The sequence below is a fragment of the Plasmopara halstedii genome, assembly GCF_900000015.1.
Source record: "Plasmopara halstedii genome assembly, contig: Scaffold_2592, whole genome shotgun sequence".
NCBI classification, from domain to species: Eukaryota; Oomycota; class Peronosporomycetes; order Peronosporales; family Peronosporaceae; genus Plasmopara; species Plasmopara halstedii.
The window spans coordinates 90,414-102,854 of NW_020189499.1; the positions used below are offsets into that span (position 1 = coordinate 90,414).

Below are 12,441 nucleotides of genomic sequence, written 5' to 3' on the forward strand. Positions count from 1 at the left end.
GTGGTGTGTGCTCCGCGTGGGCACCGTCAAATTTGCAAGTGTACGGCCATATTCACAGTGTAAAGTACGAAGGAAGATGCTTCCAAGGGCAAGCGGAGGTACAGACAATTATAGCAGACGCGTCAAGTACAATCGGAGGTACATTTACACTGTCATACATGGGGAAAATGACGATGCCGCTGTCATTCAAAAGCACAGGGGCTGCTGAAATGCGCGATGCAATCGATTCGATCACCGCACCTGGTTCCGTAAACGTCAGTGTAAGCGAGTGCGGTAACCATGGCAAGGCATGGCGTGTTACCTTCGCAGCAATTCGAGACGAGGACCAAGATGCTATCATCGTTCAGCACTCGCGTCTTACAGGCCAGAGCGCATCGATAAGCGTATACCCCACAATATCAGTGTTCACCAGAGCCAAGCGAAAGGATATCACTGGCACCTTTCGGATCTCAGTTAGTGGAGAAACGACTGAACCAATCGGCTTTACTGCAACACATATGAAAGTCGTCCAAGAGCTTCAGAAACTTCCCGTCGTAAATTCCGTGATGGTGATTGGTGATAAAGTGTCCCAGGATCTTGGTGTCTATGCTTTGGAACTAACTGCTGATGCAACGGGAGGCAGTAAGGTGCTGACGAATATTCGACTGGATGGCACGCCAATTGATCCTACTCTCTTTATGGCTATTGGCGAAATTCTTGTGATTGGAACGAGCCCCGCCAACTCCATTCGGTCAATGTCTCCACATGACGTCACGTTGGCATATCCGTTTCCTGGGGCAAGCGGATTGCTGAACTACAAAGTATCTGCAGGATCGATTACGAAGCAGACGACTTTTTTGCCGGGATTTGTTGGCATCTCACATTTGATGCAAGTTATTGCTGTTGCAAAGGCGTCTAATGTGTTTCAGCTACCTGTAGACCATCAATTTACTGTAAATAGTGTCTTTTACATTGGTGACACGAAGTTTACAGCCACAGCAGTGTCCGGCGCAATTGTAACAACAGATATTTCATATACAGGCGAATCAGTGGCTGCTGCAAGCCCAAAAGTATACATCTTTGACAATAAAATTAAAACGACAGAAGACTTAAGAAATTTGGTAAGACCAGGTGATGACCTGTGGCTTCCATCTTTATCCGCCAAAATGAACAACTTTAAAGTTTATGAAGTCAACGCCAAATATTTGCAAGTTATTGGTAGCTTCACAGAGAGTATCGCAAGAACACGCGTGTATCATGTAGGTAATGGACTCATTTGGAACCTTGTCTTTCGCTCATATGACGGGAATCTCGAAACTCTGGATGCTATACCGGAAAGTGATTGGCGAGGTACTGACGCTCGGATCGGAACGAGGGGCTCTAAAGCAGCAATTCCAAATGTGATAAACATTGGAAATCCTGCATCCACGCAAACAATTAGATTAAATGTCCATGACATTTCAATTGCCACAACGTATACAATGAGCTTCGCTGGTGAAACAATCTTAGATGCTGGCACGTTAAGCGCAAGATCTATACCGTGGGCGACTTCAAACGATGACATGAAGCAGGCGCTCGAAAGCCTTGACAGCGTAGACGGCGTGAGTGTCATGTCAGTACTACATGGTGGTACTGTCGTCCATACCGTTTCGTTTTGGGGAACGTATCCAATGAAGAAATTGCCTTTACTAGTGGTCACACCTGCCTCAGCCAACTTAAAAGCGTATGTTCACAGTAAAAGTGCAGTTTCAGTGACCAAACAAGATAATTTGATCCTCGAATGTAAGCAAGCATACTCATTCCGGGTCTTTGCGCTTAATTCGAAAGGAATTAGTGACGCAATGCCAGCTCTTAACGTTCAGACTTCGACAAGTACCGTAGTCCCTTCCCCACCTAGAGGTGTAGCGCTCGGCGAGTTCCACGGCTCTACGTGGTTGTCGCTAAATTATTTGGCTCCATTAATTCCAGGAGATGCGAAAGTGACCATGTACCGGATTGAATGGGATTCAAAGCCAGAATTTGACAGCTCCAGTCCTGACTATGGTGTAGCCATCATACAAGAAAAAAATGAGGTTCAACAAGTCACAAGCAGCTATCGCAGCTCTGTAGGTATCGGTGGTGTATTCACGCTGTCCTTAGGAGGACAGAGGACTAGTGCGCTGCCGTTTGACTGCAGCGTTGAAGACATGGCGGACGCCCTCGCTGGTCTCACGGGCACTTCAAACGCCGCATCGAATCTGGTTGAAGTCACACGAGTGCGTGCAGCATGGGGGTTCGCATGGAAAATTACGTTTCTTTACAATTGCGGTGACTTAGCACTTCTTGTTGCCGATAGCGCTCAACTCACTGGAGATTTTCCTCAACTTCGCGTCACTGAGCTTGTCCAGGGCTTTAAAGATCTCGCTATTGGTGATTTTACTCACGAAGTCCAAGAAGTGGCAAGTGAAGGTGTTTCTCCAATATCTGGTTCATTCTCTTTGAACTTTAATGGTCAAATGTCAGCATCGATTGACGTTGGGGCATCTGCATTGACGATGCAAGCTGCATTGCAAGCGACAAGTGCAATGTACTCTATTAAAGTGACGAAAACTGTACGAGATGCGGCCGTGAATACTGCAGTTTGGTCCGTCACATTTGCTTACCTTCGAGGCGAAAAGATGATAGGAGCTGGTAATATCTTTATGATGACAGTCGCAGAGTCTCACCTTACCGGAACGGGTGCGTTTGTGTATGTCGCGAATAAAGTCACGGGCTCTGATTCATTCCGTTTCGCGCTCACTGACCTCCGACCCGGTGTGCGGTACTTTGCGCATGTGATGGCTTACAACGCTGATGGGTTTGGCTCTGCAACGTCACCACTCGCTACCGCAATCACATGTTCGCAACCGCGGCCTCCGCTATCCGTGATTGCTAGTGTACTGAATGAATCGACCTTGACTGTGAGTTGGGGTGCAAATACCGCGGAGTCAACATTGTGTAAGGTAGACAGGTACAAAGTTGATTGGTACCGTGCAGAAGGAATACAAGAACAGCAAATGATTACGACTTCGGCTGCTAAAGGACTACCCGAAATTCAACGGCTCGTTAGCTTTGTAGAGTCCCGCACTATAGCGGGGTACTTCAAGCTAGCATTTGGTGGAGAAGTTACGCAAAATATTCGATGGAATGCTGATGGTAATGGTTTTAACTCGGTGAAGGAGTCCCTTGAACGCTTGACAACCGTCGGAATTGTGGATGTATCAAGGACTGAATCAACTCGAGCTGTTGGCGGTTTGCTTGTGACAGTGACATCCACGACAGTCACGGTTCATGCAACGTCTCGTTCTACACTGTTTGCTTCGAAGTTAGCTCAAGGAGATGCGATTTGGATCGCTGGGAACAAACGAACAATCACCTCTGCTGTAGGGTTTGCAGATACTACTTTGGTTATCGACACCGCTCTTGAAGTTACAGTTCCTGTACCAGTTTTTGAAAGTGCTCACGGGTTCGAATGGAAAATCACTTTCTTGGCGGGCCATATCGGCCCTCAAGAGCTCATTCAAGTATTTCCAAGTGACAACTGGACAGGAAACAATCCTGGTATTATTGTCGATTCGATACAAAAGGGACTTCAGCCGATAAGTGGGACATTTAAGATCGCATTCACCTCAGGTGAAGAGTCGGACAGCACACCACCACTACCTCATAATATTTCGGATATTGATTTGCAGACTGCACTGGAAAATCTGGTAACCATTGAAGCAGTGAATGTCACCAGATTTTTAAATGGTAACGGATACAATTGGATTGTCACGTTTTTATCGGAAGTTAAAAATGAGTTGTCTTTGTTGAGTGTTGATGGAACGGCGCTTCAAGGCCCCGGTGCGCGTGTAGTATCAGCAAGAATCTTGAGCGGTACTCAGCCAAGGTTATACTGCGAACAGGACGGCATAGCAGGTTCTGCTGCTGAAGTTCGTGCACCGGGACTTAGCTATGTGATTAGGAGATTACAAACTGGTATAAAGTATGCCATTCGTGTTCGTGCGCACAACTGTGAAGGGTACGGATCTGCGGCAAGTATTGATTCTGGATTTGAGACTCCACGATCAAGACCTGATGCGCCACAAAATACTAGATTAATGATACTTTCCAGCAAGTACCTTAAGCTGCAATGGAAGGCTCCGTCTAGTGATGGCGGGGCAATTGTCCTTGGCTATCGGCTTCAATGGGACACCGCTAGCACTTTTTCAAATGTATATACTCCTAATTATGACTATCAGACGGTAGTGCTCGTCAATTCTTCAGATACGGGTCCATTCTTTTTCAATATATTTACGCCGGTACTTGCAACTTATTACGTGCGGATCCTTGCTTTCAATGACCAAGGCGACGGCCCGCACGCTATTTTTGCTCCGAATAATGCGAGACCAGTCGATCGAAATCCTGGTCAACCAGAAGACGCAAAGGCAACAGTTCTTTCAAGCTACGCCATTCTGGTGGAATGGAATGCATCTTCGATCGACAAGTATGATTATGGAGGAAACGGTGGACTTCCCATAACACAATACATGATTGAGTGGGATCTCTCTTCTACGTTTAACTCACCAGCTGCATTTGACTTGGTTGATGGAGCAAAGCGCTCCTTTATTATCGGAGGTGATGACGCCATAACTGGAGTCAGATCCGATTTGTTAGTTGCTGGCTCGAACTACAGCATTCGTGTCACTGCATTTAACGCTAAAGGCTCGAGTGCTCCTCGTCTCACCCTTCCGCCCTCTGTTGTTGTAGCAGATCAAGCCCCTAGCGCGCCACAAAATCTGACCCTGAGTGTGGTGTCAGCGACAGCTGTAAGAGCGGCGTGGACGAGTCCTGTATTCTATGGCGGCTCAAGTCCAAAGTCATATGAGCTCGAATGGGGTGAAAAGGCGAATTTCGCCGAAGGTTATACATCAAGCACCACGATTCCTATTGTTCGTGAGATGCAGACAGTGCTTTTACAAAGTCAAGTCGTTCATGAAGAGCAATTTATCGATGCCACGGTTGAAGTCGTAAATGAGCAGCAACAAGTGCGAAGCTCTTACTCCGGAAAAGACGAAATTCAACTGATTAAAACAACAAGCGACCCCGTACGGGACGAAGTTCAAAAAGTTGTCACCTCAGCCACGGATATAGATGAAATTCAGGAGCTGCACGTAGATGACGATGATATTGATGAGATTCAAGCGATTCGGACGTCAGTTGCTGAAGCATCCGAAGTTCAGGAGGTGAAAATTGGTGTGGAACGGGTCAATGAAGTGCAAAGAATTCAACTGTTTTTTACAGGTGGAGTCGGCAATGTGGCAGCTATTGGCGGGTCGTTCTACCTAAAGTTTGACACTACTGTTTGTACATATTGTGATGTGACTCAAAGGCACCGAGCAGACACAATGGATCTTATAATTTCATCGCTACAAGAAGTAAACGATCTGACGGCAGCAACAGTAGTCAAAACGCAGTTACAGGCTTTGGATAATATTGATGCAGTCGATGTGAGTCGCACGAGTTTGTATTCGGGAGCTGGAATTTCAGGAGATGATCTCACTTACATCTACTTGATCACTTTTACTGGTAATATGGTCGGTGGAAACGTTCCATTAATTGATTTTGGTGGCTCCCTCACATATAATGGCTATGCGATCACGCCAGTCTTTGCCGAAGAAACCAAAGGAAATGAGCCTAAGTACGACCTGACGGCCAACTCGGTCTTCTCACTTACCTATACCTGCGAATCATACTCGAATCCGACTGCTGCCTCAACTTTTAGTGCTGAGTGCACGCCATCTGTCAAATTATGCGATTACTGTGTCACATCATTTGATGGAGTCAAATTTACAGTATCTGCCGATGTTAGTGGTGCCATTACAAGAGGTACAAAGTTGATGGCTGGCGTTTGCTCCTTCGAGGTGGACGCGAAAGTAGTGACCTCAGGAATCACGACGATTGACATTGCTTATGATGACCCGGGTGCCTTGTGTACAAAGTTCACGGGCAGATCGTTTGCGCTTTATAAAACACCGCAGATCAAGGTGCTGCGTATTCCGGTAAAGACTTCATCAACAATGGCCGTTGGGGCTAGCGAGGTTCAGAGCGCATTGAATGTACCTGGTCTACTAAATGCAATGACAGTTGGACGAAACTTACTAGTCACATCAACTTTTGTTGGAGCTATTTACTCAGTCATCTTCACGACAAGAACGGGAAAGATACCGCTCTTAGAGTGCGACGAAACTGAAATCACTCCAACTCAGCCTAATACCGCTGTAGAATGTTCCGTCACACGATCGAGTGTCGGAAGCATGCTCAGCGGTACATTCAAACTTGGTTTAATTAGTCAGGCTGACACTGATCCCGCCGATGTTAACGCCCCGTATTCTCCCACTGCATTTACTTCAGCGATTCCTTGGGATGCTACCGAGATTGAGATGAAATCCGCACTAGAAGCAGTGGACACACAAATCGGCAAGTTACTTTTTGGCAATGTGGATGTCAAGAGGACTCTGTACCATTCCACAATCGCAAAATGGTCCGGAGGATTTACGTGGCAAATAACATTTACGAGTCGCGGATGGGATATTCCAACGATAGTAGTCGATCAATCGGGGCTCACGACCTCAAGAAGTAACATCCCAGCAGCTCAGATTATCGTTGGTGATGGCACACATTCACTATCAAGTCCGAGTGTCTTGTGCAGAGATGGGAATCAAGTAGGTGGTAATTTGATCTTCACGTTTGGCTCTGCATTAGCTCAAACGTGTACGATTGGGATGGATACATCCCTGAATTCATTGGATACTAGTGTAACTGATGCCAAACTTCAAGATTTCTTCAGAAATAGCCTTAATGTTCCATCTGTTAGTATAACCCGATCAGCAGCGTCACAAGCGCGTGGTTTCAGCTGGACGATCACTTTTATCGACGACAGTACGCCAGGTGATCTCCCGGTTCTTGAATTCACAGCAGCTCTCACTTCCAATACTGGCAGCAATAACAGACGCGCTAGTATCATCGAGATTCGAAAGGGTAACGAACTTGGGGGAGCTTTTCAATTACAATTTAATGGCGAAGTGACCGGCCCTATTCCTGCTGGAGCAGACGAATCGGCAGTTCAAGCTCAGTTGAATAGTTTACGAACCATAAAGCCCAGTAGTGTAATTGTGACTCGGACGTTGTCCAGTCCGCAGGTTAAAGGGTATACTTGGTTAATTACCTTTCATTCGTCCGTATGGGCGGATCCGACCATGGATCATTCTGCAGGTATAATTGGAAACTGGAAGGGTCCTGCAACTGCGTGGGATGACGTGTGGGAATCTGGATATTCAAAAGCTTGGGGTCGTCACGTTGGCCATACTTTTCTCGTTACATGTGATAAAAGTAGTCTCGTGACGTCTACGAACGACAACTCGCATGCATGCATTACGGACGTGGTTACAGTAGGAATTGGCCCAATAGGAGGCACGTTTGCCGTGACTTTCGACTCAAGTCAATCACCTCATTTGGCTGTAAGATCTGTCGAGATAAGTGACCCAATTGCGCATAATGCGTTTGCGTCGAAAGAGGAAAGTGGCAATACGGGGACATCAGTTGAAGAACTACTTGAAAAAATGGCAAATATAGGGGATGTGCAAGTCTCACGGGGTGTTGTAGATCGAAGTACGGGAGGTTACCAATGGACAGTAACCTTTTTGAGAGACACAAGCGACATCTCCCATCCTTGCGAGGAGCTTGAAATTCTGCCCGATGGATCGAAAAAATGCAACTCGCCTGGAAATGTGCCACTCATGACTACAATAGATGCACATCTGAAAGGATCGATAAATACCCATGCAACTGTGATGACTATCCAAGATGGAGCCATTTTACGAGGCGATTTTACAGATTTAAAAGTACTGGGCGATGCTGGTGTCGATGAACGATATACTGTAAGTATCGGTTGTACAAATTCAATTGCGTCAAGTTTGCCTTGCTCTGTGACTTCGTTTGCGATCGTGTCTGGAGGAAGTACCTTACGAGCTAGCATCGAAGCAAATGACCGATTTATTGTGGACGGAATCACAAGTTGTATCTTTACCGTCGTTGGTGTTGATTCTGCTGTTACACCTCCCACAAAGATTGATGTCAAGCCGCTTGACTGTGCTGCTCTCAACACTGATAACACGGCAAGTCCATTAGGAATGTCTATCCTTATTCCTTGGAATGGCGACAGCAGTTTGGTCAAGCGTGTGCTAGAGGCGGCATCGACTATAGTAGGGCGCAAGGTCAGCGTTAGCAAGACTGTACTTGGAAAATACGGCGAAATGTCATGGCTTGTGCGATTTATTTCCAACCCTTCGTACACTCCGTTGGGCGCTGGCAACATACCGACAATTTCTGCTACTTTTCAAGCTGAGACGACGGTATCCAGTAGCCCTATCAGCGTGATTGAGCTCATGCCTGGTTCGAATGGATTAAGTGGCTCATTTTTTCTGGACTTCTTTTCATCTTTAGGGCGTCGAGAAGTCATGTTTGATGAAGATGCGATTCGTTTGGAGCGAAAAATCAATGAAATGGATACGATTGGTAGAGTGTCCGTCGAGCGATTTGAATATCCCTCAGCGGCCACGGGATGCTTGGACTCACAATGCTCTGGTGGCTGGGAAGACCAGCCGGTGACTAACCCAGGAACGCGCGGAGGATATCGCTGGCGAATTCGATTTCTGCGAGTGGCTGGAGAGTACGAGGGAGTGGCGTTTCCACCGGGCAGTGGCAACCTAAACGAGTTCTCAGCAACTTTCCTGGCATCTCTTCATGGAAATAACTGCTTCGTATCGGTATACACTGAAACAGCAGGCTCAGCTCCGATTTTAGGAACCTTTAAGCTTACTACTCCTCAAGCTCAAACCCCCTCACTACTCTACTCATCGACAGCTGAAGCAATGAAGCAAGGCATTGAAGGTATGGGTCTGTTTGGTGAAGTGGATGTCACATATGGGTATCTGTCAACGCAAAAGATACCAGGCGTGACTGCCCAGCTCGCGCGAGATTCGCTTACCGCTACCATCAGTGGCATGGATGACATTCGTCAGATTGTTGCTCCGACTGACATTATTCGCTTCGGATCTACAAATGATGTTCTTTTGGGTTCCAACGGAGATACTCCATTTGCATCATCCCGTGGAACGTCGCTTGTGACTGTCAATGCTCTTTCTCCAGTTGTCGTCGCAGTAGAAGTCTCTTCTACACAGAACCTTTACCCCGGCATGCAGCTCCGAATAGATGGTCTTTCATATATAGTTCAGCGTTCAGGACACGAAATCCAGGCAATATCCGTAGCAATCCCGAAAAATGCCAATCCAAATACCAAATTTTATGCTCTCAAGCTTTCTAGAGCTGGGGTAGTCTACGGTCCAACAGTGTGCTTTTCATTAAGTGCATCAGATGCCGACCTTCAATCCTCGTTGCTACAATTAGTCCGTGAAATTGATAGACATACACCATCAAGCGCTATAATTGTGTCTCGCTCGACGCCTGTAATCACTGCGACGACCACGGAATACGTCTACACCGTATACTTCTTTGGGGATGCAGTGGCTGGAAATGTTGCAACATTACAAACTACTTCGGGTACTTGTACTGGGATCACCGGTGCGTCGGCTTCAGTCAGTGTTATCACTCATGGAGGAAATTTACCTCACCAGCGTCTGTCTCTAGCTACTAACTTGGGCCAAGTTTTTGATACTAGTGGCTACTACACGATGTCGCTTGATAGTGCAGGGACTGAATGCATACGTTGGGGTGCCACTGAGCGAGAGTTAAAGGATGCACTTGAAAATACGCTTAATACTGGTAAAGTCATTGTTACGAGGCGTGGAGGAGGTAAATCAACGACAGAGATCCAGCGTCTTCGTATGACAGCAAACTTGGAAGTTACGGAGAGTAGGGGGCTATTTCAGCTGCAGTTAACGTTAGACGGAAAGACCTCTTCTACCGATTGTATTGATTATGGAATATCTGCGATGGATCTGCAAATCGAGCTAAACAAACTGAGTAACTTAAATATTATCGTCGACCATATCAATGTTACACGAGAGGGCGATGGTTCGTCGGTCTGGGGCTATGGTTTTGAGTATTTTATCCACTTTCGAGGACCCAAATCTGGTGGATACAGTCCAGTTATTGGCGACGTGCCATTGTTGAAGATTGCCAATGTTGGACAGAACATGTGCTCGTCGATCGGTGCTGGTGTCCATCCTATTCTAACAATCGAGACAGTGCGAGAAGGCACTCCAGCATACACCTACGATATTTATTTTTTGGACTATACAAAATCGGCGTCAGTACCAACGATAGGGTTAAACCATGAAGGTCAAGGGAGTGCATGTCTAACGGGCTGGTATCATAGTGGTGGCAGCGTCCGTCGCGCATCAATAATTTCAATAGAACGTGGTGGCAGTAGCGAGGTTCAGGTTCTGATTATTTCCAGCGAAATTGCTGCGAGTAGATTCCTACTCGATTTTGCTGGACAAACAACGACTTGCTTTCATTTCGATGCGAGTGCACTAGAAATCGAAAATGCGCTGAATGCATTGACCACAGTTGAAGCAGGAGGTGTTTCGGTATCTAGGGATATTGACTTTTCATTGGTACCCAAAGGCTACGTTTATCGAATTACCTTTGTTGGGGATCTAGTCTCGGGAAACGCTCCGTTGCTTATTGTTAAAGAAGCCACTAATGCCTGTCTTAATGCACAGGCAACGACAAAAGCAGCGATTAAGCTTGATACTGAGGGTGGGCAGAACTCGGGAGCATTTGCACTTACAACATACTACGATGGCGAAGCCCCTCAGGTACCACACGTCGCTTATAGCATTTCGCAGCAATTTAGCGTTTTGAGCGAGCAATTTGAAGTTCAGCAACTGGTGATCTTTAATGCAGCCAACGATATCGGAGCAAGTGCGACGTATAAACTCACATTTAGAGAACAGACAACCACAGTTATTCCATGGGACGCTTCCGATATTGCAGTCGAAATAGCACTGACAGTCGCTGGCGTCGATAGAGGGGATATAACAGTGACTCGTCGGCCAGATTCTGCTGACGGGTTTGTGTATACTATTTACTTTAGTGGACTATCAGTGACTGGGGACCTGTCTGCGCTTGTACCGGTGAGTCTAAACAACTTTAACACGGGCCAAGTATTGGTGTCAACTATACGAGATGGTCGCGATACGGCAGCAACATTTACTAGTGACACCATACCGTTGGCGCAAGTCAACGCCCCAAATTTAGCATCGCGGTGTCTGGCGGGTGGGATGAATCTCGATGTCTACAAAGTAAACGGATTTATCTGGACAATCAAATTCAAGTCATCTCTCGGGAACATATCAAAACTGGGCATTCAAAGCAGTGCATTGAGCGCTGACATGCTAACTGTTACTGATGACTTTGTACCTGGATCTGCGTCGAACTCGTGCATAATATCAAACCTTCTCGCTGGTGTCAACTATTTTTTCCACGTGGCAGCGACAACAGACATTGGTACTGGTCCCTACTCACCCACTCGCTCCATAGCACCAAGTGATGCGGCTTCTGCAGTCCAGAATATCGAAGCAGGATACGCTATGTTCGAGCGTGAAGTTCAAGAGATTCGTCTTGCGGCATCTCATGTATCTGAGGTGCAGGAAATCACATCGGTAGCGGCCAGTATTGCCGAAGTTCAGACGTTGCAAACGTATGTCTCTCCGTCTTTATGTCCAATTGGTCCGTGCATCACAGGATCATTTGCTTTTCGTATCCCTACGGTACAGACCGTCACCATTTTTGCTCAAGGTCCTATCACATCCGGAACGTTTGCGTTATTTTTCGTTAGAGAAGTGGAAGATCCACTAAATTTGGGCTCATTTAAGTCTGTTGGCGCGAAAACTAGTGCAATATCGTGGCATGCAGATGCTAGTACCATTGAAAATGCATTGATCACCGTGACAAACGGTGCTTTAACGACGAATGATATTGTGGTCACGCGCGATGGAGACGCGTCGAAGGCATTTAATTATGGCTACTCGTATCAAATCACATTTGTTGGCTCTAATGTGGCGGGGGAAACGTGGCAGATGGAATGTTTAGACGCAAGTTTTGTAACTATCGGCAGTGTGCCGTTCAGCTGTGAAGTGGCGATGAAACATGACATTGCGATGGGAACAGATACGGCAGTGCAGCAAGTGATTGTAAAAGCGAAAAAAACTCTTGTCGCAGGATCATACAGTCTTCAGTTTAATCATCTCGGAGCAATAAAGACGTCGAGCTGCATTCCTTTTGACGCTTCAGCTCGTACAATGGACAACATCCTTGAAGCAATGAGTAATATTGACCACGTTTACGTGACACGAGAAATGGACAGCACGATTGCGCCGAATGGATTTGTTTACAAGATTTTCTTCCACGGCAATGGCGTATATGGCGATGTAAATC

The 12,441-nt window shown here is 46.5% G+C and overlaps 1 protein-coding gene across 1 annotated transcript in view; it reads left to right on the forward strand.

Annotated features, from left to right (window-relative positions):
* Positions 1-158: 158 nt before the first annotated feature.
* Positions 159-12,441, forward strand: part of PHALS_04315 (Projectin/twitchin and related proteins) — a gene marked incomplete at both ends in the record, with an annotated part of 12,620 nt that continues 337 nt past the window's right edge. The window contains one exon of the mRNA XM_024718407.1: positions 159-12,434. Within this exon, the coding sequence (XP_024583809.1) occupies positions 159-12,434 (12,276 nt within the window). The remainder of the gene's footprint in view (positions 12,435-12,441) is intronic.